Raw genomic sequence first — 25,451 nt, forward strand, 5'->3', positions numbered from 1 at the left:
CCGGCGTCGCCGCGCCCGGACGCGATGTCGGCGAGTGTACGGGCGCCGGGGACGGTCGATAGAGCGGCAGAGCCGACGCCCGGCGCGGCGCGGCGTCCCAGCCCGCCCGCCGGCCGGCCCACGGCTCGGTCGACCGCCGGCCCCGTTGGGGGGGCGGCACCGCCCAAAGTACCGGCGTCCGTGTGATCGCCGGCCGTGCGCGAGGTGGAGCCGCAGGCCGCTCAACTGATGCACGCCAATAGCTGGGATGACTTGTTAGTGGAGTGGCCTACCCGGGGTGGCGCCCGCAACACGGACGCGGAAACGATGCATATGGCACAAGACAAAAATATAGGCTCAAGGACCGCCTCGTGGTAACGCACCCAAACAGTTCTAGAGCGGAAAATTTCAAATTTCAAAATGTTTGATTCGCCACGAAACGGAAATGAACTGGTACATTTAACTGCCACCCCAGTCGATGGACCATAAGCACTTCCGGCCGGAGACGGTCGAAGTGCGAACCAGAGCGGCGGCGGACGCGTGGCCCATCTCAGCTGTTAGATCGGACGCGTGGCCCATCTCAGCTGTTAGATCGGACGCGTGGCCCGCCTCAGCTGTTAGATCGGACGCGTGGCCCATCTCAGCTGTTAGATCGGACGAGTGGCCCGTCTCAGCTGTTAGATCGGACGAGTGGCCCGTCGCAGCTGTTAGATCGGACGAGTGGCCCGTCTCAGCTGTTAGATCGGACGAGTGGCCCGTCCCAGCTGTTAGATCGGACGCGTGGCCCGCCTCAGCTGTTAGATCGGACGACTGGCCCGTCTCAGCTGCTAGATCGGACGAGTGGCCCCTGTTAGATCGAACGAGTGGCCCGTCTCAGCTCTTAGATCGGACGAGTAGCCCATCTCAGCTGCTAGATCGGATGCGTGACCCATCTCAGCTGTTAGATCGGACGCGTGGCCCATCTCAGCTGTTAGATCGGACGAGTGGCCCGTCTCAGCTGTTAGATCGGACGAGTGGCCCGTCTCGGCTGTTAGATCGGCGAGTGGCCCGTCTCAGCTGTTACATCGGACGACTGGCCCGTCTCAGCTGTTAAATCGGACGAGTCGCCCCTGTTAGATCGGACAAGTGGCCCCTGTCAGATCGGACGAGTGGCCCGTCTCAGCTCTTAGATCGGACTAGCGGGCGGTGGGTTCGTTGGCGGCGAGAACTGATTTATTTTACGTTCTTGTTAGGAGAGGCGCTTAGATTTGGGCATTCCGTCTCTGCGCCAATCCATCCATCACGTCACATACTGCATTATGTTCGCAATCGGAAATAAAGAGCATCTGCGCAAGGCAAATCACGTCACATACCTCCACAGAGTGACCCAGGCACAGAGCGTCCTTCCTGTGACGCCAAGCGCGCAGGCCAAGCCCTACTGTGGTGCGGTTTATGCCCGGTTCACCGTCTATCTGGCGTCGCCAAACTGACCCGCTGGTAAGCATGTCCCAAAACTTATCACGTCAACAGCGCAATTCATCGACATTCATTTCAGACGTGGTTCCAGCTCTCCCGAACGGGCTGAACTGGCTGTGACGCCTGCAATACAGAACAGGTCTGCATCACATGCACGTCCACAAAACAAACGTTGCCTTCCACCACAATTTGAGCCGTTCGTGGACATGACAGAGAAATCGCCAAGCCCCGGACACTCATTGATACCATGCATTCCCATGTGGTTTTAATGAATCAAGTGACGCCCGTCACTGACATGGCGCTATATTTGGATGATGCCCACCTAAAACCGAAGGCAGAGCTGTACTCGCACAGCCGTACAGCCACGCCTCGGATCAAATTAGGTCATATGCATAGCAGGTCACGAAGGGCAGGTCACCTGAAAAAGCACAGTTTAGAAATATCCCGTCGCATGAAAACCGTTAAATGTTGGAAGACAGAGAGGCAGAGGTAGAGGCAGAGGCAGAGGCAGAGGTAAAGATAGAGAGAAAGAAAAAATCAAATTCAATTTCAAGATTTTTCAATAGCTCTGAGAGCAATTCAGTACTACAAGGTACATCAATTTTTTCATCAAAAGATCCGCTGGTCCATTGCCTGCAGTTATGCAAAATTTGCCACAGCAGCGCTGCGCCATTCGGAAATTATGCTGTGAAAAACCTTCCGGGGCCGCATCGATCCCAATCCGAGCGCGGGCCAAAGAAGCCTTAAACGCATATTCCACCATCGCCCTTAACACCATGAACGTCCGTGGTCGTAGGAATCTCCAGTAGTTAAGCAGCACAATTCCGAAACGTAATTTTCTTGTGATCATTATAGGGTATCGTAGAGAAAATGTTGTTGTATATCTGTATAAACATCTTATTATGTTGCCTTCTCTACTTAATATCATAAGTTCACTTCATTTCAGATTTGCTTTGGTAATTATCCAGACTCTGACCAAAAACTCAAAGAAAGATCACAGCTTGCTTATCTAAATATGCCTCCCATATCCGTGGCCTGGTGGTCTGGGGAAAATGTTGGACAGCGCCAGCGGCACTGGGTACGAGTCCAAGAGCGGGCATATTGCTTTCCCGACTAGAGTGAAAGGGCCAGCTGGCAACTGGTCAAGGGGGGTCAACCCAGGTTCGGGGCAGGCGTGCCTCAGCGTTGTGTGGCGCGTAAAATCCTGCGCATTCCTGCCTGGCGAAAGGGCGGAGGCAAAACCAGCCGTTTATTTGGACAGCACGACTTGGGTGGCGGTTTTAGGGTGCAAACAATGCGTTTTGCTTAGAATGCACTCTGAGCCCAGCAGCTACCCATGCAAGCCATTCGGAAAAATATTTAAAACATTCCAGAAATCATCCCAAGGAAGAGGCGCGTAATGGGATTCGCACCTCTTTCCACGGTATAACTTTCTATATAAGACGACTGGATAATAATTTTTGACCAAAACGCACCGGCCAATATCAGAAAACAACGGATTTGTTTTCACATTTGAAAATTAACACGCGCCCGGGTGGCCGGCTGGGTATCCTTCGGTCGCAAGGGGGGTCAATTTGAACCCGCTGAGATCTCGGGAACTAATCATGCTAGACACACCAAATTCACAGGGTGTGTTGACCTGTACGTGAACTCACTTGGGTCAAAGTTTAAGCTTCCTATGTGATGACCTTCGGGTCAAAAAGGTCAAACAAGGTCAAATTCCAAGTTGGTCTACAAAGTGCCCCCCGAACCTAGATAAGCGCTCCTGAGCCAAATGTCACGTGCTCATTTAAGGTCAGTGACCTTGTCTGACCTTTAAAAGACCATGGTGGCCAAAATCAAACAAAACTGCTCTGAGTTTTGCATTTCAATAAGTGACAAAGATTACACTAGGCAGTACGTTCCTGAAAACAAAATGTTGACCTGGGTCATTTTAGGTCCAATGACCTATTCTGACCTCTAGGAAGTCCATGGAAGATGTAGAATGCGGTCCCTGCTATCAACAAACTCGAAATGAGCGCCAGAAACTGTCCCGATACCGCAAGCCCCAGGGTAATGAAACAGGTTGGTTTTGACCCTGGTCTGACCCTCATACCTGACCTTAGGTCAATGTAATTTGCTCATTCAATTGTTGAGTTACCTGAGAAAGTATCTCAGAGATGTATGGCTTCAGTCTAACACTCCATTGTTGTATCAGATTGAACGATTCTCTAGCAGCTGCCCTCGCCGAAACCATGGCCCGACTTCGACCTGCCACAGGTCAGCGACCTTACAAGAAACATCTAAATTTTTGACAACAAACGATCCGCTATTCAATTGCCTGCAGCTATGCAAAATTTTGCGCGGTTACGCCGCGCCATTTGGAAAGCGGTTTGAAAAAACCTTCAGAACAATTTGATCCCCCAACTCAGCGAGTGTCAAATGACTACGGCCAGTATGCCGCAGGGTCCCAAAGATGGCACTGATCGATGATTGATGGATTGTTGTTGTTGAGTGGAGTTTTAGGGCGCGTCGACTACTGCGGTCATTTTGCGCCCATAACAGCCAAATGACTAGCTTCGGAGTGTGACTATGAAATGACTAAAAAAGATGATTGATGGATGAGGCAGCTGATTGTGGGTGAAGTCCGTGGTTGTGGTAGAAAGAAAAAGGTTATGTTAAGGTAGGTTGAGTTAAATCATAGGGAATTGTCACCACTAATAGGTCAGTAACATCATTTGTTGTTGAGTGGCTCAGCAACAAAAAAAGAACTATGTTCCTGTCATGGTGCCCAGTTACTGAGGGCATTGTGTGTTGCTAATATTGTTCTGTCCTAATTACCATGGGATAAATTGGTAAAAATATGGCACAGTATGCTGTAACTATGTATGGGTGCACACATGGAAAAACTTTATAAGTAATTATCACTGCAAATTTTTACTGTGGGTGATGACACTTATTTCAGTGCATCAAGACTGCAGACATGTGCCAGGAACCCCTAAAAAAGATCCCAGGATCCCATCAACATGGTATCTTAAGGGATCACATACCATCATAAAATGGTCTACCTAAAATAATTTTTTATAGATATTTGTAAGGCATTTTGAACTGGGAATAGCCTTTCTAAAGTTTATTTGGTACAGTTTATAACCCTGCCATTATTAAGACCTAAACCACTCGTTTCTGAGCAAAGCACCCACATATAAGTGCACTTTTTCCAGGTCATCCAGGCAGCCATAATGCCACCATAGCATCATTCAAACCTTGTCATCCCACGGGTCACAACAAACTGAGTCATGCTTTGTTTTCATGTGTATATTATATCTGGTATGGGTATGTGGTGTGTATTCATGAACATGATTTCACTACCATCAATAGGCCTCTCAGTCAATGCTGTGCATGGTAGAACTGTGATCAAACAATGTCATATCAAGAAGGTTATTTACACAATAGCAAAATGGTGTTGTAAAGAAGTCTTTTAGTTTAAAGAATATGGTAGGCTAAAAGTGATCTTAAGTCATCATCTCTGGTGTCTGCTTCAATGCATTCAAATGTGGAATGTTCCCTTTAAGTTCAACTCAAGGGAGAATGATGTTCCAATCACCAAGGCATCCGACGAGTAAATAATTACCCACACATTGCCTCCCACAAGCTACCCAATGCATCAAAATACAGATTTGGGCTTCAGAAGTCCCCCTCCCCTCTTGCAGATACCCCACTTCCCTCTGTTGTATGTGCAATGTACCTCCCTTCAGAACATCACACAGGCTACAGATACTTTGTTATTAATCGGTGTTTAAGAGCGCGTCAACTACGATGGTTATTCTGCGCCCATCTACATGTCTTCAGGCTCCCGGCGGAAAAGTGGGATGGGCCCAAAGAGCGGACACTTTTTTCAGCTGCTATCGTTGAAAGAAACACACAAACAGAGCAGTGATACTATGCAACATAACGAACATACCTTGAGTTTAGATGTGACGACAAAAAAAGGTAAAATTCACGGCAAAAAACACATAAGCACTCAACATATATCGGGTACCCCACGAACCACGGCCAACAACATAGTCAACGAGCTATTCACTTGTAACCTGCGCGAACCACTGCATGACGTCACTGGGACCCATCTGGCCTGTAACCATAGATGGGCGCTGCGGACGAGATCTCAGCCGCCAACAAATTCGCGATGCTACCCGCGATTTGAGGGGGACGAAAAATGGGGCATGATTCATGCGAATCGCACATCCAGTGTCATGCCGTCAGCGTCGCGGCTGCCATCGTCGCTGCCCTTACGACTGCTGCCTCTATTTTACGGGATCACCAAGAACGGTGGGCGGGCGCCGGTGATAACGGCGGTTGCCCCAGGACATTCGCCCGTGGACAGGCGTATCAGTCACCAGGTAGTTTCACTGCCTATCGATACCCATGACCTCCCCCCCCCCCCCCAGCACACACACTCCCCGATCGATCCCACAGATATGTACGGGGGTCTTGCACGAGCACTTGCCGTCCAGTAAGGAGGTGCTTGAGCGAGCCGGCGGTTGCGTCGCATAACTCGGCTGATTTGGGTTACGTTTAGCTTACTTTTGCACTGCCTTAATCATGTATCCCAATTTACCTAGTTAACCAGCCATCTTCTCTAAACCGCATTGGACACAATTGCTTCAGGCGGTAAATGGTAGGATCCTTTCATATACGTTTGAAACGCTCCTACGCCTATCTTCATTTGGGTCATAATGATGAAATCCACAGTAATTTTCTGTCTGGAGGTCAACCGCCAACTTGTCTCCGCCGCGATCACCAATTGTCGGTCTCCCACGTGCTCGTTCCGTGTCGCAACCTGGAAGCTAAGCGCTCCTTTGCCTAAGCCAAACGAGCGCGGGCGCTTCTTTGGCCACAATGCTTTGCGGGAACTGTCTCTGTGCTTCCTGATTGACCAGAAACTGATCAGTGGTACCAAGGTGGTTTTAGATTTCATGAAACACATCCATTTTTAAATAGTGTACTCGCCCGTTCAATCAGTGTACGACGCGAACCCCTATTTACCCAAATCAGGTGTAGCGGATCAGTCTCGCGTGGAACACACGCACGCACCGAACACATGGATGCGTGGCATTTTAGTAGGTCGCAAAGTGATCGATGTAGTCAACGCGCCCGAAAAATATGAATATCATCATCAACACCATGATATCCTCCAAACTTGAAAAAAATAATGACGGTGGTCGCATCTGGAGCGGGCTACGAACTTTACGCTGGGACGCAGGCATATATTGAAATACCGAATGATTTGAGCATGTGCGCTGGAAAATGCATCACAAGCGTAGTGCAGGCCCTGCACAAGGACTTTGAATAATATTTCAGAAAGTCCAGAATTTCCATACAGAATTGAACGTGATTTTGCGTCACGCCACTTGCTCACCGGACTACATACAATGCACTTCAAAGAACTTTCATCTGTGGTAACGTTTCCGTGACGTCAGATGTCATTCAGTTCACCCAGGCCCCAAAAACACGGCCATCCCAGCTACCCAGGAATGTGATTTCTCTGGAAGCGGCGAACTCCACACTTCATAGTCTACATCCCTGGTTTTAAAACAGACAGCTCGCAAAATGTACTCAGGCTTTCTCTTTTCAGACAATATCTTGGGCCACAGGACGTCCGTTCGGAGACGCCATCAAAGTTGTGCATGAATCTGGGATCTTCGCAAATGTTCGGTACGCGTCAAAGCTTCATAAAAGCGCTGACAGAGAAGAGTGGAGGACCGGAACTTGTAAGTCATAGTTCTTGACCTTTATAGTTCGTCGGCAACGTGAGTCCGATAACTTGTATCACGGCGGTGAGTTGTAATCATTACGCAGTCTTCTACTTTCCCAAACGTCACAAAGGCAAATTCTGAACGACTATATGCATTACAGGCAGTCAGAAATGTGCATTTCCTAGAACATCGTTCAATCTCGTATTCCGGCATCACATTCAACTCAGGTTCCACAACATCTCATCTGACTATAAACCAGGCATTCCATTACCTGTATATTCTGTCTACGCAATATCTGTAATTTATACATATATTCATGGCTGGACGATTCCACGCACGCGGCACATCTCGATACAATATCATATCCCATTAACCATGTAAGACCAGTGCTGCAGGCCTTATTTCTTACTGACAGATGATAAAGTGAAAAATACAGATGCATCGATATTTCAGCTACAAGTCTTTCGAAACAGTGTACGTGCTTCCGCTGGCTGACTTCAGCCAGTCTCGGCAGGTTTGACTTAACCGCGCATCGATGCACTATTACGATAAAGGTTTACAACCGAAGTATCAGTATATCTCCATTTTCCCTTTGCCATCTATCAGCGAGCAATAAGGTCAAAAGTACTGCTCCCATGTACGCGTGATGTACCTCGCAACTCCACTGTACAGTTTGTAATCAATCGATGTCATTCATCCCTCTAAGAATGGATCTGTGTATTCACCAATCTCGCGGGAGCGGCTATAGACATAATACATCACATATCGGCCGACTGATGGCGCGTATCTACACACACAAGCACGTACACACACACACACACGCAGAGACATCAGTGGCGGACCGCAGAGGCGGCGACACCGGGGGAGCATCGCTGGGTTACGAGCCGTGGCGGGCTGGGTCGAACCACGGGAGCGAAGGTCGTACCACCCCGTAAAAACTGCCGAACACCAACACCTCCGGCAGACGCTGAAACGGAGCATCAGACTATCAATGGAGTGCCCGCGATGCAGAACACGAAGAGCGCCGACACCCACACGGTCCAACACAACGGAAATGTACCACGTGAATGATTTACAGACCATCAGCAAGCGATTGGCAAGATTAGGTTGACAGCCTCAACAAGCACCTAGGCAGATGAAAACCATACAGTGCTATCCAGCACAATATGATATAGCAATGAACAGCAGCTGAAAAGATAATCGACCAGCAGAAAAGGCAGAATTGTAAGCCATTTAACCAAAATTATTTCAAAGTGGGTTCGGTCCTGGAATGTGCAGGTGAGGCAGACAGGATACCCTCAGTTCGCTCAAACCGAAATCGGTACTCGTGCAACCAGCGAATGCTTCTGTCCTCCCCGACTTTCCGACAGCTGTTCAGCACGTACCGGCGCTGCGGATGGTGGCAGCTGCGAAGTGTGGCCTAGTCGTCGAACTTGCGGTTGATATTGCGGCCGAACAGAGCAGTTCTGACCTCGGGCAGCATCTGGCCGCTGAGCAGGTCCAGCCGCGACTCCAGCGTGTTGGTCACCTTGATGCGATTACCCTTGGTGTGCATCTCCACCCCGCCGCACCTGGTGGGCGTCAACAAGGCGGTCAGTATCAGAGCCACTGGACCAACAGACTTCACACACACGCGCGCGCACGCACTCACGCACATATCAGTGTACCCAGTGTACATAATCAGTGTACCCAGATAAGACAGGCAGGTGGGACAGAAGCCATGACAGACCAGTGAAAGGGGGACCTTCGACGCGCCGATACTACGAATTTAGCGCACCATCGCGATACGTTAGGCAATCATGAAACATGTGAAGAGTCACATCAAGAAAATATGCAATTGGTATCATGATGACAGAAATTTAACACGGAAGGCAGGAGGGAAGATCAAATGCGCACTGTTGTCACCGCGATATCTGTAATGATGCATGGTAAACAGGTCCCACCGCTCTCAAATTCACTGAACATAAGAGGTCATTCCGAGATTAAAGGTTTGGCATCCCGAAAAACAATGTAGACCGATGCGATTTTTGGTCCGTCATTTGTTAAAAGCTTCTGTCACTTTTAAGACAACCATATTTTATATAGCTTGGATTGACATGTACTATGAGGTGTAAAGATTGTAAGAAGAAGGGGACAATAATGGGCAACTTTTAACTGCACACAGCTGTCTTAAGCCTCAAGTACAGACTTTTAACATATGGCGGATGGTTCATATGATCCAAAGAAGTAAAGCAACATGGAGCATTTCATCTTTACATATTACAGTCACAACTAAACGAATGTCATGCAAATAAAAACAATCCCAGCTTTGCATGCAGTGTTACTGATGAACATGACCCTGAATGAGAAAAATAAATGTGTCCATAGACACCACAAAGGCCAATCAAATCTTAAGCTTCTAGCAAATGGAATGGTGCTGAACACTCCTTGTACAGATGAGAACCCGGGACTTATTTGGAACTTGTACCTCACACCCTGAACTGAACTGAAATTATCATTTTTTTTGTAAACCTTGGGGTGTGTTAAGTCCACCGATGGGGTGAAAGCCATGTACTCCATGTTCATGGCCCACTCACACATTGGCTGGCAGGAACACATCATCCAGCTTGACTTGGCAGGTCTTTCCCTTGGTGGCCTCGCGATACTGGGCCATGGCAGCCTCCAGCACGCTCTGCACCACACCGACATCGGCCTGGCGACACCGCACCGTGACCTGCGGCTCCAGCAGCTGCCAACAAACACAGGTGTCAGCGGTGACATGGAAGGACCACACCGCATTGTGACCTGCGGCTCCAGCAGCTGCCAACACACACAGGTGTCAGTGGCGGTACGGAAGACCCACACCGCACCGTGACCTGCGGCTCCAGCAGCTGCCAACACACAGGTGTCAGTGGCGACACGGAAGGACCACACCGCACCGTGACCTGCGGCTCCAGCAGCTGCCAACACACACAGGTGTCAGTGGCGGTATGGAAGACCCACACCGCACCGTGAACTGCGGCTCCAGCAGCTGCCAACACACACAGGTGTCAGTGGCGGTACGGAAGACCCACACCGCACCGTGAACTGCGGCTCCAGCAGCTGCCAACACACACAGGTGTTAGTGGCGGTACGGAAGACCCACACCGCACCGTGAACTGCGGCTCCAGCAGCTGCCAACACATACAGATGTCAGTGGCGGTACGGAAGACCCACACCGCACCGTGAACTGCGGCTCCAGCAGCTGCCAACACACACAGGTGTTAGTGGCGGTACGGAAGACCCACACCGCACCGTGAACTGCGGCTCCAGCAGCTGCCAACACACACAGGTGTTAGTGGCGGTACGGAAGGACCACACCGCATTGTGACCTGCGGCTCCAGCAGCTGCCAACACACACAGGTGTCAGCAGCAGCACGGAAGGACCACACCGCACCGTGACCTACGGCTGCAGTAGCTGATAGCACACGCAAGCGCACGTACACGCTGCGAAAGAAATTAACCATTCTGGGGGGGGGGGGGGGGGAGGCGGCAGTCGGATGAAACAACACAATGGTCGTTGCTGTTGTCTGATGATGCACATGGTTCTCCAAGATGCTGGTTCTAGCTGGGGGGTTGTGACTTCAACAAGACTTACCATATTCAGTACATAGTGTCTTGGATGCATGAACATAACTTACAATGAAGTAAGCCACACACCCTGCTGCATCACAGAACCCGAAATGGCAGAAATACAAAAGCAGAAGATGCCAGGAACCTGCCCCTCTCCCAGGGATTCAGGACAATGATAGCCTGCCTAAGCAGCGCCTGCCTCTGGCACATTTGGGCAGCAGACCCACCTGGTATAGACCCTGCATGATGAGCGCCTGCAGCACCACGGCGTAGCGATCCGGGTCACTGGTGATCTGGCCGAGTCGGCGGCGAGCCTCCTCAACCACGCCGTACACGTGGTCCTCGCGCGCCTTGAGCACCTTCAGGCGTGCCTGGTTCTGCAGGTTCGAGTTCTGACTGCAGCCAGACACACCCACACGTCAGGACGGCTCCCAGACCTGAGCGTCGAGCGCGTATGACGCCGAGCAGGATGCATCACACATGAACATAAAGTGGGTTTTGACTGCCTAGCACATAGCATACTGCATGAGACGCGTGCAAAGTGGGCATGCATTCAGACATGAATGCAGACTGCACTGCAAATCTTGCATGGTCAGAAGCATTATATATAAATATACATGCAATACATGAATGTATTCAAACCCAGTCTGTTGTTGGCAATCAACAGCAAATGATGGTTCTGACTCAAATTTTATTGGGAAGAGCTACCTGGCAATGCATGGATACTTGATGGGTGGTTGCAGTGGTTCACAGGTTATTTAACAAAGGCCCCAGTTATCAAATATGCCAACACATTTACAAAGGCATACTTAACACAGAACCAGGTGAGGGGTCAATTTGACCCTCTGAAAGGTTTTCCAAAATGATTTCTTAATGCCCCAAATTTTGCATGGATGTAGATAATTGAACAGCAGATTGCTTGGTATCAAAATTTAGATGTACCTTGTAAGGTCACTGACTCACAGCAAGTCAGTCAGGGCACAGTTTAAGCAAAGACAATATCCCGGGAAGCATTCAATCTGATGTAAAAATGGAGCGTGAGACAAATTCATAGATGTCTGAGATAATTCCTTGAAGATGGTTTAGGCAACACAACAACTGAACTAACAAATTCCATTGACCTAGGGTTAGGGTATGAAGGTCATACCTACAGCAATACCATTTTGATTTTTCTCTACAACTTGTTTTGAAGGGTAAATTGTGTTTCTCATTTTGAATTTGATGATAACAGGAACCAAATTACACATCTTCCAGACTTCTCAGTGGGCTGAATGGGTCACTGATCTAAAATGACCCCAGAAAAAGTATTTTGTTTTTTGGAAGAGTACTGCCCATTGTAATCCCTGATGTTTGTTCAAATGCAAAAATTAGAGCAGTCTTGAATTATTTTGGTCACAATGACCTTCAAAAGATAAACAAGGTCACTGACCCAAAGTGATCACCACTGAACCTTTGCTTAGAACAGGCACCTAGGTTAACCATGGTTGCATGAGAAGCTCTGGGGCTCTTTAGGCACCACTCTGGTGTTTGACCTTGTTTGACCCTATTTGACCCAAAGGTCATCATCTAAGAACCTTAAACCATGCCAAAAGTAAGTTCACACACAGGCCAACAAATCCTGTGAAATTAATGACTTCTGCTCTCTTAGTTTCTGAGACATCCAGGAGGTCAAATTGACACCCCATCCCACCACCCACCCTGGTGAAGGATATTCAAATGGCCACCCAGAGGTGTGTTAAAGGAAATGTTTCATATTTGAATGCATTAAGGCAAGCATAAGATATGATTGAACATGCTCACTTAAGGCTGCTCTAGATGACACCATTTGTCTGCTTAATATATAAACTCCATGATACAGAAGTGTTCCATTTTGCCACATGCCTTGCATGACATTGAGAGCCAATTGAGACATTGTATCTGGTTTTCTTTTCCAGCCAGCTCTTCCAGACCATGATTTGTTCCATGAACACACGGCCCATTACATCTCCACTGGCATAACATCAAATTTTCTTGCCCATGTTAGTGAGAGCCTAGGGAAGAATCGACCAGCTGTACATGGTGTTTGACTTGGAAACCAAAATCATGCATCATGGTTAACCAATACAGCAACTGTCTAGATTATTTTACTCTGCCAGAAAGCTTGGGAGACAGGTTTACTTACATTTTCTTCTGAAGGTTGACTTGCTTCAGACGTTTGTCATAGTATTCTTGGATCTTGATTCGCTGCTGATGAACTAGACGCCCCTTCTCAATATTAAACTCCTCCTCAGCCTTTGCATCAATTTCCTCAACCTTTTCATTGGCCTCCTGTTCTATAAAGGCCATCATATGCTTGATCTGGAAGGGGAGTAACAACAGAACATGAGGTAAGACAAGTGCAAAAAAACTACCAGGAGTTGTGCAACATACACAATGCCAAAGACCACTGAGGTCATCATTACTGACAATTCAAACATATGCATCTGGCAATTCAATGTGGGATTGTTCCCTGCAGCCTCAAATACCTGAAATAGTCAAACATATGCAGAGTTATGGTGGGGCAGGTAAAAACACAAAATCTCATACAGAATGCCCCATGTATGTGACATCACATAGTTCTCAAGGCAAGGGAAACTTGAAGACCCAATGGGCCATATTGTCATGCTGTTGTAGTTGACCTTTATAACAGCTTATTATTCCATCCAGTCCTACATGCAACTGCTCATGCAGCACCCATATGACCAGAGATTCACCTACCATATTGCAGAGCTTGGACAAAATTTTTCCTGGCAAACACAGCCCACTTTACTTACATCAATTTCTGCCAGACAGGTACAGGGCATGCAAGCAAACAAAGGCCAGATTGCCCAAGATGAGCATGACAGCTATGACACCAATGAATTTTAATGTTTTAATAGCAAAATTTCTGATGCATTTTTGAATCTTATAGATTTAATAGCATAGGAATATAATCCATAACCTTGGATTGTAATCTGGATATAATTCTGTCCCATTTCAGGAAAAGCAGTAGGGGATTACTGCTAGTAGCCAGGAGGTACAAATTTTACCAAGTGACATCTACTTGAAGAGCATCCTGGATCTGGCCTGCCTCCAATATCCCACTGAATGGTCAGCCACTTTCAGCACACTGGTCTTCATAGCAATTCAGCTTGACATAACCCAACACTGGTAACATTCTTTGGAGCATTTACCCTCCCCATCAAAACTTGTGGCAGTCATGTGCCAAGCCCTCAGCACACACTCAGACAGCACAGGTGCATGTCATCTGAAGTATCAATAACAGCTAAGAAGTATTTTTGCAGTCTGGCTGCCAGGCTCAGGCCTGGGTCAAAGGAAAGGAAAACTTAGCTTTACACTGCTGAGCCCAAAGTAGTAAAATTTGTGATAAATTTGGCCGGGAACTTTGTGCATTGGAGTTTTCAGAAACACTGTTTCCAATTTCGATTGCAAATGCTTTGATATTACTTGCAGTTTAAGAACAGTGTAAAACTTGCCTGTTTGTTGACATCGACTGCGTCCACTTTCGTGCCCATTTTTGATGACTTGGCGTGTGCTTCCAAGTTAGAACAAGATCACCACACCTACAAGCAGGTGTTAAACGTTGCACAGGGCACGTCGCCAGCAAACCGAACGACGCGGAATTCAGCAGATGGCCGGTGCCCTGCTCTTGACAAACGCGACCACTCCGGAGCCTTTCGGTACGGGATGAGCGGTGCACGGGCGAGCGACGGAAAATGAAGTACGCTCAGACAAAGCAGCCAAAATGCGTTGTTTTCCACAATAGAAATGACATACAATTATGTGCAAAATGTAAACCTGGGAGAAATATCTGGTACTGTAAAATTTTATTCATTTAAAAGGAATCTTTTATGCTGAAAAATAGCATTCCTTGCGAAACCATTGAAGCACGCCCCGCACATCATATGACGCGCGACGGACGATGCAGTCGCCAACCGCGTATATTGATATGCCGTACTATTTAAGCACTGGCGGTGGAAAATATCCCACAAGCGTAGTGCAAGCGCCCTACAAGAACTACGTGCTGCTGCCAATTCTGTGTCGCGCTAAACTACCACTCGAACTCGGTTCTACATGGCGTTTGCATGCATATGAATAGGATATTATCAGATATTTTCGTGCTGGTAAAGATTTCATGCTTTCCAACGTACCCGGGGAGCGCAAGTGCCCGCAAGATGTCTGAGAAGGCGTGGACAACGATGTTTTGAGCATTTCTTTCCAGTCTGCGTCCATACAGGGTTAACACGCGCTCGGGCGGCCGGCTAGATACCATTTGCTCGGGTGGGGGGGTCAATTTGTGCTCCCCCTCCTGAGATCTCGGGAACTAAGAAATCTAGAGACACCAAATTGCCAGGGTGTGTTGACCTGTACGTGAGCTCACTTAGGTCAAAATGTCACGTTCCTAGGTCATGACCTTCGGGTCAAAAAAGGTCAAACAAGGTCAAGTTCCAGGTTGGTCTCCGAAGTGCCCCCAGAACCTAGATAACCGGTTCTGAGCAAAAGGTCACATTCTCATTCAAGGTCAGTGACCTTGTTTGACTTTTTGAAGTCCAGGGTGACCAAAATCATACAAGATTGCTTTAAGGTTTGCATTTTACTAAGTGACAAAGGTTATGCTAGGCAGTATGTTCCTAAAACAAAATGTTGACCTGGGTCATTTTAGGTCAATGACCTATTCTGACCTCTAAGAAGTTCATGGAAGATGTATAATGCGGTTCCTGCTATCAATAAACCCGAAATGAGCACCAGAAACTATCCTGTACAGCAAGCCCTAGAGTAACAAAGCAGGTTGGTTTTGACCTTGGTGTGACCTTCATACCTGATTTTAGGTCAATTTAATTTGCTCATTCAACTTTTGTGTTGCCTAAGAAAGCATCTCAAAGATGTATGGCTTGGTCTAACACTCCGTTGTTGGATCAGATTGAGGGATTCCCCAGAAATTGCATTCGCTGAAAGCATGGTCTGACTTTGACCTGCCTTAAGTCAGCGACCTTACAAGGTACATCAAAATTGTTGATGCCAAACGATCCGGTATTCAATTATCTACAGCCATGCAAAATTTGGCGCCGCTACGCCGCGCCGTTCGGAAACTATTCTGGAAAAACCTTCTGGGGGGTCAATTTGACCCCCACCCGAGCGCGTGTTAATGTAAGATCTCCAGAAAGTTTGGGGCCGGGGGGCCTCATCCTCTTGTTTTTCCACCCTGTAAGAGTAAGAAATATTTTCCTTGTATTAGGGAAATCTCACCTCATCACCACCATTACCTCTGAATTTAAAAATTGTGGGGCATTTTGAAATCGCTCTCAATAAGTTGCATGCTCGTGTCGAAGCCGCTCGGAGCGGCGCCACTGATTTTCGATAGAGGAGGGGAGAACGAAGTCGTAAAACCATCGCAACGCCCGCGTTGCGCTGCACAGTAGCGTAGGCAGAGGGAGAGGGCACAGGGCGCACCTACCCCCCCCCCCCCCCCCCGAGAGAGAGAGCGTCTCTCTATTTCGGCCAGAGATCACCACCACCGAACAGTAGGCTCCGTGTTGGTCTCAGCTCTGACGGCGCATTTTCCAAGAGGAGCAAGGCCGGGTCGCAATTTACATTGGTTAGTGTCCCTGAAACAATGCAGGGCTCCTTCATCGGTCACAGGCCCACAGTGCCTAACAGTGTTGTGTAGTGTGACAATAAGTGTTGCAATTAGTGTTGTGTTACAATTGTGTACCAATTAGTGTCGAATGCAGAGGGTCGAAATAAGCTTTAAAAAAAATGAACAAGCTCATCCTATGTTAGCTTGACGTTTATTCTTTTGCAGAATCAACTAGTGAAACAAATTACATAAAAAAGTCCTAGCTTGTGCGCCCACAATCTCAGGAACAATGACATAACGAACAAGTTGCCGGTACAGCCTGGTATCTGTACCTTTTTGTCTTGCTGACGACGCAACATCTATTTCTCGGTATTTTAGACATCTTAGAGACCTTATGCAGCGGAGATGCGCTGCAGATACCTTGAAGAGCTTTCACGAGGTTGTCTTGGCCATACGCCCCTCGGTGCGATGTCCTGGCTCTTGATCGGGTCATGTTATTAGTCTGAAAATGACAGATACTTGATTAAGCAATAGTATGAACAAATAGGATGATAATCTGTGGAAACAATGCAGTGACATTAGTTTGGGTAGATGACGGAGAGTGCTATACTGTGATATGATCGGGAATCGATTTGTACATGGGTGGGGGTGAGAGTTAGATTAAACTTCTCAAGCTTTCCCTAAAGGAATACAACGGTGACGTCTAGCACCGTCAAACTTTAAGTAGCAAACCCTACATCATTTTGTTATGACACAACAACTACGAGAATCGCCTGATTATTACAAACACATTTAATGATTGTGCGCCTACAAAAGCATTCGCACACTTCAATTCTTCGTTTTGGAGTGTAACACAACCGTTCAAAAGTGTCAGGAACTGGGAGCAAAATATGGAGATAGCGCTTTTGAAAAGCATTGTTCTACAAATAGTTTTGAAGTGAAAGTCAGAAAAAGTCTTAGGATCAGTGTCAAAGCATCAAGTAATCGTTGGGGAAAGACACCCCATGGGTCTTCTTTCCCCATCGATATGAGGGGCATCTTTCTCACCCGTAACGACATTAGTTGAAGCATGACGAGTGGAAACTGGGTGGTCGTGACGTGCTGACAAACAACACACACGCAAACGAGCGAACTGCATGATGATCTGCGAACCAAAGTCCAACAATATATGAGAATGATGTACTGTCAGACATTTCTTGACCTATTTTTCCTTCGAAAACGTCGAAAAACAAAAAAGCGCTGACTTAGCAAGTTAGTCAGCTATTACAGAATGTCACTGGCTTAAAATGCGTGTTTTGTGTAACTTCGGGAAAATCACACTCGGCTTACGCATAGGCACGAAACCTTCGTCAGCTTTTGCTTCTGCCTTGCGAAGCCGAAATTATTTTACAATGATCCGGGCTCTGCTTGGCTTTGAACCATTTTTTCACGGCTGGTTCGGCTACGGCCTCCGCTTTATGCCATTTGGAACCGTTGGCCTCGGCTTCGGCTTTGTGTTTTGTTCAGATCTGATTTCGGTTTCGACTTCGGCGTGGCATGCCGACTGAATTTTGACTTCAGTCTTGGCCTCACGCCGCCTTGAACCGCCGGCGTCAGCTCTTTCGTTGTGATTTTGATCGCGGTGACCCCGCAGTTACGGCTTTACTCCACAAAACATCTTCGGCTTCTTCGACACATCATTTCACTCCATTATGCCATGCAACTTCTCTGTGCTGGGACACAAATATGGTTGGTAACAAAAACCAGCGAGTCATTCCCCAGATCACCTTGCACCTCACGAGGGCCGGAGGGATATCTGCTCAAAACGTTGTGTGCCTGCATGCTAACGCGGGCCGAGGACGTCAGTGTGATAAATCTGTCATCCGTAAAGCTTGCGCCCCTTCTCAGGGGTGGCGCCGACAACTTTTGATGTGAGGACAAGATCGTAAAACCATCGCGACACTTGTTTAAAAAGAAATAGATGAGAAATCAAGCGCCAAATAACTGGCGTTTTGCTAAATCGTCATTGTTATGCAAATTCCTAATGTGTCTTGAGTTGCATCATCGCGACAAATGGGGCGCGGGAATCGCGGGTAGGGGCAGGGGCTGAGACCCACAAGCTTCTGAAAATTTACCATCGATGCTGCGCTTAACCTTCGGCGCTGACTGGAAAAAGTAATTCATATGGCTTGTTCCGTACAAATCTGCCTTTACACGGTTCCCCTTTTTTGTGAAATGTCGGATTTGCTGTCCCGTCTCTGAGCTTCTGTTTATCTCCATTTCTCGGTCCCCTGTCGAGTTTCCCCTTAGATTTATGTTTTGTTTAGTTTACCGTCCCTGCGACCCCGGCCCTACGGCCAGCCCGGAAACTGCGCCACATGTGTCGTGTCCTGTGCGGGGCCGCGCCGCCCGGTAACGGGGCAGTTGTCTCGCGAGCGCCGCCAGGGAGAGGAAGCGTATGTCCTCCTCCTGGCCCGAAATTCAAACCTCAAAATACGGCATCAGTCGACGGATGCGTGTTGACGAACGATCGAACGATATCGAACATGGCTATTATCCCTGGTCTTCCCAACGTGTCCTCCGTTGCTCCATGCTGGCGAGAATCGCGATGCCGCAAATTCTTATCGGCAAATTGCATATTATCCAGGCCATAGGCAAATTTAATCCTTTATAAAGCACATGCCACTTTATACTTACCCTTTTAGGTATTAAACTAAGGTCCAAAATTTGTTTTAGTTGGTTTATTTAACTGCTGAGAAAGGTTTCGGGACTTTAAAGATATAAGCGTGTAACGGATGTGTCTCATTAACAATGGAGCAGAAAATACTCATAAATCCATTTCAATTAGTCTATTTAACTGCTGAGAGAGGTTTCGGGAATTGAAAGATATAAGCGTATAAGGGGTGTCTCACTAGCAATGAAGCAGAAAATACTCAAAAATTTATTTTAATTACTTTATTTAACTGCTGAGAGGTTTCGGGAATTGAAAGATATAAGTGTGTAACGTATGTGTCTCATTAACAATGAAGCAGAAAATACACTTTCGGGGGTAATACTCTGAAGTTGGTTCCGGCCAGTCTGGCCCACCACTGCCAGGGCACTCATTTAAAACCTTTCCGCTACAAATCATGAGACCTTGGACTAATTAAAAATTAAACAACACCAGTATATGCACATGTAACAGATAACGGGATGCATCTGCAAAATTCACCAAGTCTGTCCGTACCTAACCAAGTTATGAGGGCTTCTATACCTTAACCTCAGACTAACCTAGTCCAACGCAGTGACTTGCTTTGAGCTTCAAAACTTTCCCCGAATACAAAACGGATACTAATGAATGTACTTACAATTGTGTGTGTGTGTGTGTGCGTGTGCGTGTGCGTGTGCGTGTGCGTGTGCGTGTGCGTGTGCGTGTGCGTGTGCGTGTGCGTGCGTGCGTGTGTGTGTGTGTGTGTGTGTGTGTGTGTGTGTGTGTGTGTGTGTGTGTGTGTGTGTGTGTGTGTGTGTGTGTGTGTGTGTGTGTGTGTGTGTGTGTGTGTGTGTGTGTGTGTGTGTGTGTGTGTGTGTGTGTGTGTTATTGCTAAGCCCCAGATTTCTCCCGGCTGGCGTCGTCGTCATTTTGGCTTCATGACGCATTTAGCCACTGGTGCCATGTGGCGTCGCCTGTTCCTCACCCTAGCAGGAAGGGCGAACAACATGGGGACGTTCCCCGGATGAGCACGTCTGAGATCTTGTCTTCATCTAAAATCGAAACTTTATCGCACCAGCGTTGTTGAAGCACAAATCGTCATTTGTGGAGTGTGGTGATGGGTAAATAAAGTCTTATATACTGACGCTATCATGCAAGGCACCTACATACAAATTTTCCAGGTGCACAGCTTTTCTAAATATTTAATCCGAGCTTTCTGAATGAATGGGTTTCTGGGATCAGAGATCAAATTAAACAACTAAGCACTGCTTGTTGTGTGAGCGCTGGCCCCTTACCATGCGATAACGCATTTCCAGGTTAATGACAGAATTTGGTGACGGAGGCTTGATGTGCCGCAATGTTTGGTGCGGCCCGTCATATTTTTTGACATCTTCTGACCTTGTGCGCAGCCGCTGCCACCAGCCCCAGGCCATACCTGTCAAGGGCATAAAGTGAACACTCAAAACGACTCAAACCCGCCCTACCACGAGTGGGTGGATCGGAACGCAGGTGCTTTCACCGACCCGAGCCATTGGAACGGACGGGCAATGAAAAGGAAATATGCACAAAATTGCTGGCCTGCATCTATTTGCGTCCTAAAACTTGCGCAATACGCGACGGTGGAAATGGCGGTAACACATGGTGGTCATTGACGGAGCGCACGAAACTAGCAGCGGTACAGCTGCGACTGCTTTTCCGTACGCTCCGCCAGTCCGTTTTCTTCCGCTCCGTTTCGTACGCTGTGGAACGACTCCCTTTAAGGGAGTGTTTCACATTTGTATGTGGTTGTGAACTGAAATAGCCGTTTTGAAGATTATTCGATGCAGTTTACAACCCTGCCCTTCTTTAGTCACCAACCCAGTCAGTGTCTGAGCTACACGCCGGCAAAAAAAAAAAATGTGCGGACAATTTCATGCAGACTATTTCAAGATCATCCAGGCTTCCACACCGCCATAAAAACGTCATTTAAATCCTGTCATTCCTTTGGCCATGCGGCCAATGAATTATCATCAACGCCATCAAATATGTAATTGTCGAGTCGTTCATAGCTGGCGTTTGTGAGCACGACTTCTAGATACGACAGTCGTCAACTGACTCAATCGATGTTGTGCAAGGAGCGACGACGCAGTCATGCAATGACGTCATGGGGAGCATTATTTATTATTATGTCATAAATTAACGGATAAATGGTGTTGTATAGAGCAGTCCTTTTCTCTTAAAAGTATGTCAACAGCTGTAGTTGTGCTTTTCCAGCATTTCTGCTGCTCTCTTCAATGTCTTCAAATGTGGAATGTGGCACATTCTTTTTAAGGCGACAGATCACACGGCCGGAGACTGGTACTGAAAGCAGCTTAGCTCAATTTATTATTAGTTAAGTTTATTTATATCAATGATCACTTGTTATGTCTATTATTAGTATGAAATAGATCTACTTTTATTGTTACTTATATTCATTGTTACTTGTATTGATAAGTTCAACGTTTAGCAGCAGCGGCAGCAGGTTTCAACGTAATTCATCCTCATCACACCACGATTGAATAAGGTGACGAAAAGATTAAGAGAGAGTCCTCACATTATTATCCGGCGAGCAGATAAAGCACCAGCATTTGTCTTGCTCGACCGGAGCGGCCAACTTTCCAAAGTGAAAACATCTTCAGTGACACGCCTAAGCTTCCCAGGATAAGGCGTGATCACATTAAAAAGCCGAAATGCCCAAAATCTGCACGAAGAATGCACCGTTCTGATGTTCAGAAGGAAGCCTGTTTTATCAGGTAGATGGCATCGCCATGGGCTCTCCCCTGGACATACTCTTCGCCCAAGCTTGCATGTCGCACATCGAGGCACAAGGTTCGGCTGAGATGGAACTGCAGTCATTCACGTGCGGCCGTTATATCAACGAAGCTGTTGTTGATGTACGTGGCGACAACCATCTCCCGGAGCTGAAACGCGAACTGGAAGACGTGTCCATCCTCATCTCTGCCATTGGGAAAAGCGCTGAAAACAAGCTACTATTCCTGGACGTACGTATTCATACATCGAGTGGACAATGTGAGCCTGAAATCTATCGTAAGCTGCCAAACTCGGTCCATTGTTTGACCGCGAGGAGCAAATGCCTCGATAGACACGGACGAGGTGTCGTAAGGGCGTGCGTTCACAGAGCGTTCAAACTATGTTTGTCATGGCCACTGAAACATAAAGAACTCCAGCAGGTAAGCCAACTTATTGCTGACAACGATCACAGCACCCACGTGGCCGAAAAAGAATCCCGGCTCAAAATGAAACGGTATGCTCAGCTACAGTCTGGCCCCAAGAGTGAGACACCATCGAGGTCGACACTCTCCCTTTTTTTTATTGAGAACCACGTGACAGCAGCCTACACAAAGGACGAGAGGATTATCCGAGATATCGTGCCCAAAAACTGCCAGCCTGTCCAGCCTCAACGCAAAATCAAGCTCATCATCTTCTACCGAAGCCCTAGTGACCAGCCTGGCAATGGGGAATAACTTACTCAAGAACCGCCTGCGCTAAAAACGACCAATGCAGTGTACCAGTTTCGCCGCAATACCGGTGGCTATGCGCACTATCCTAATGGTGCCTACATAGGCCACACGACCACAGTCCTCGGCAGGCGTGTTGCAATACGCCTGCAAGATTCACTGGGAGGCTCTAGTCGCCATCTCAATGAGGCCCATAGGAGCAAACTGGGCACATAGTTCACGATTAATAACACCACCATCCTCGCCCATTGCTCTGACAGGCAGAAGCTGCAAGTGCTGGAAGCAGTGTGCAACCGCGATAACGACCTTTCATCAACCACCAGGCTAACGGAAAGGACACACGTCGCTTGTTTGACGGTCTGCCGCCTGCTGCCAGGCTGGCATGATGATCCCTGCTGAGGGCTGCTTTGGAAATTTTTAGCGAGTTCCTCATGGTTTTGTCCGAACCACCATGATCGGTTCACTGCGAATTTTCCTTGCGACGGGCCTTTACCGAATTTATGTATTATTGTAATTTTATGAGGCGTTATGCAGTTTAAATCATTATATAGTGTTACTGAATATCGCCCTTACTTGCAATTGTCTAATAATGTCCTATGTCGGACGAAACGTTGCAAACGTGTGGAGCTTTAATGCATCTCATTGAGCCACAAAGACAAAATGCGCTCATAAAATCCATAATTTGAAGAAGATGATATTACAAAACAAATATGCCGTCATTTACAACAAGAGAGCCTGCCTCCAAAGTACACGTATATATATATATATATATATATATAACTGGGCAGTTTTGCTTTCCTTGTTGAAATAGCGGTATATCAGTAGAAATATGAGAGCATCATCGGAAATTACAGAGAGTTGTGGGCATTCACGCAGCGGTTAATACTACAGAACACTGTATTATGTACGCATGACGTACGTTTCCGTTGGCAAAGTATGTAAACGTGAAATTCACTGGTTGTCTGATGTAACCATTTCATTGAATAACCTCATGTTCTGTCTAGGAATGTCCATGGGAAAGGAAAGTTGGCATGATATGATATGATATGGCATGGCATGACACCTATCCATGCTATTTCACCACATAAAGAGGTTTGTCAACCTAAATACATAGCTACTGCCAAAGTTCCAGTACACTGATCAGTTACTCGGTCCCACCTCCAGTCTTAATAAATATAGCCGGCAATGAAAGACATGACGTCCACTCCGTCTCTTGGTAGTGAAGCTATGTGTGTTGTCCCGGTTTCGACTCGACCTGCGAGACACTGCCGCGCCCGGCCCAGAGAGGAGGTCAAAATAACAAATCAGCTCGCGTCATTGTCCGCACCCGGCGTCAATACCCGAGGGCAGATCCTCCGCGTATGTGTGAACGCTGAGGACATCTGTTGTATGCTTCGTGAACTTCAGTAATGACACCACAAATATCAGCGTAATGATTACCGTGCATATTTTCATTTGCTGTTGGGTACTCATCGTATTAAAGACTAGTTACTTTGCAGGATTTTTTTATTCGATTTTCGAGCTTGGTGCCCAACAACGTCTTACACCATGCAGGTAAGATTATTACATTTGCAGAATTGCAGTGACCGAAGTAGAAATTCATTGCCAACAAAATGATTCACTGGCACATTCAAACTTTAACCCGCATGCTGTTGGCTGTCTAGATAAACGGTAATTGAGATATTCTGCGTTTTTACGCCACTTTCTAAGTGATTATATAATATGCAGCAGGCAATGGCAATATTTTGCGATAAGCAGCAGGCAATGAAATGGTATCCCATTTGGTGAAACGGGCATAGTCACTTCTTTACACCTCCAAAATTTGGCCCTGTTCCGGTGGCTATGTTCGGACTTATTCAACTTGTTATACCTTACATAGCTTTTCATTACCAACGCACGTTACCGTTACAAGCAACGCAACCATTACATATGATATTCCAGTTTTGGGTTTCATCTTACGTGTCATGGTAGGGCGTATTCCGCAAATGATTCGAGAATCTTAGCCTTTATGAAGATTTAAGAAACGTCCAGCGCTAAATGACATGGCTTCATCACGACAAATGGCATTCTCATTTTGGCTGTCGTGTGCTTGTGCTCAGCCATCATGGTGTCCGTGACGGTGTAATGTATCAATACATAAATAAATACACATACATATATTTATTTATTGGACGCATGCTGCTTTATGCATGTTTGATTAAAAACGATCACTGATTCCGCATCGGCAAGCTTTTTGATGCATCGTTCGAGGTTCCAGGCTTTCGACTTAGTATCATTAAGATAAGAGACTTAAGACAAAAACAGACAAAGAAGCTAAGGTAAGAAAGGCCAAGGCGCTTCGCTTGGGTCTTTGTTCGCTAATTTCTTTATGGGACATGTAGAAGCCGACACACCACAAAATGACAATGGAAAACTGGACATTTGCTGTCGTTATGCAGGCGATATTAAAGTGGAGGTTAGGAACACTGACCTATTAGAACATCCCAAAAATATCTTTGATGAACTATCTGGGTTAAAATTCACAAGAGACCTAAGTGTGTAAAATGTAATGCCCGTTCTTGACGTGACTGTTGATGGACAAGGACAGCGATCTAGAACGACATTGTACCAAAATTAGATTGACGACAGACGGTGCTGAAGTACTGAGAGTGGATGTCTCGACACTAAAAATTAGTGTCATAAGATCATTTCTAAGACTTGCATTGAAGCATCGCTCTGAATGAAAGAGATCACATTCGGCATTGGTAAGAATCAGACAGATCTTGGTGAATAACGGCTTTTCAAATTCCGACGTTGAAAACGAAATGCAATGATACGTGGCAAGACTAACACTAAATCAAGACAAGGCAAAACAAAAAGCAGGCGAACCGTATTATCATAATCAAATGACATCTGCCTATAAACAAGGCGAAAAAGTTCTACGGGAAATAATC

The 25,451-nt window shown here is 46.9% G+C and overlaps 1 protein-coding gene across 1 annotated transcript; it reads right to left on the minus strand.

Annotated features, from left to right (window-relative positions):
- Positions 1 to 7,428: 7,428 nt before the first annotated feature.
- LOC119093601 (V-type proton ATPase subunit E) lies at positions 7,429 to 14,492 on the minus strand. Its single transcript, XM_037216576.1, has 6 exons — positions 14,252 to 14,492; positions 12,919 to 13,094; positions 10,985 to 11,153; positions 9,743 to 9,894; positions 8,552 to 8,737; positions 7,429 to 8,133 (listed from the first exon to the last, which is right to left on the minus strand). Exons 1-5 carry the CDS (start codon positions 14,288 to 14,290, stop codon positions 8,587 to 8,589), a joined length of 687 nt encoding a protein of 228 aa, XP_037072471.1. The 5' UTR covers positions 14,291 to 14,492; the 3' UTR covers positions 7,429 to 8,133; positions 8,552 to 8,586.
- Between the last annotated feature and the right edge of the window lie 10,959 nt (positions 14,493 to 25,451).

Source organism: Pollicipes pollicipes, unplaced genomic scaffold (assembly GCF_011947565.3).
Source record: "Pollicipes pollicipes isolate AB1234 unplaced genomic scaffold, Ppol_2.1 Scaffold_4002;HRSCAF=4701_pilon_pilon_pilon, whole genome shotgun sequence".
In the NCBI taxonomy this organism is placed as follows: domain Eukaryota; kingdom Metazoa; phylum Arthropoda; class Thecostraca; order Pollicipedomorpha; family Pollicipedidae; genus Pollicipes; species Pollicipes pollicipes.

Bases quoted from the DNA above. Each gene is read 5' to 3' on its own strand.
- LOC119093601 (XM_037216576.1), bottom strand. From the start codon at position 14,290: ATGGGCACGAAAGTGGACGCAGTCGATGTCAACAAACAG. The intron at 13,095-14,251 runs GCAAGTTTTACA...CTCCCCTTCCAG, and splicing joins CAGTCGATGTCAACAAACAG to ATCAAGCATATGATGGCCTT. The intron at 11,154-12,918 runs GTAAGTAAACCT...GTCTGGCTGCAG, and splicing joins GTCAACCTTCAGAAGAAAAT to TCAGAACTCGAACCTGCAGA.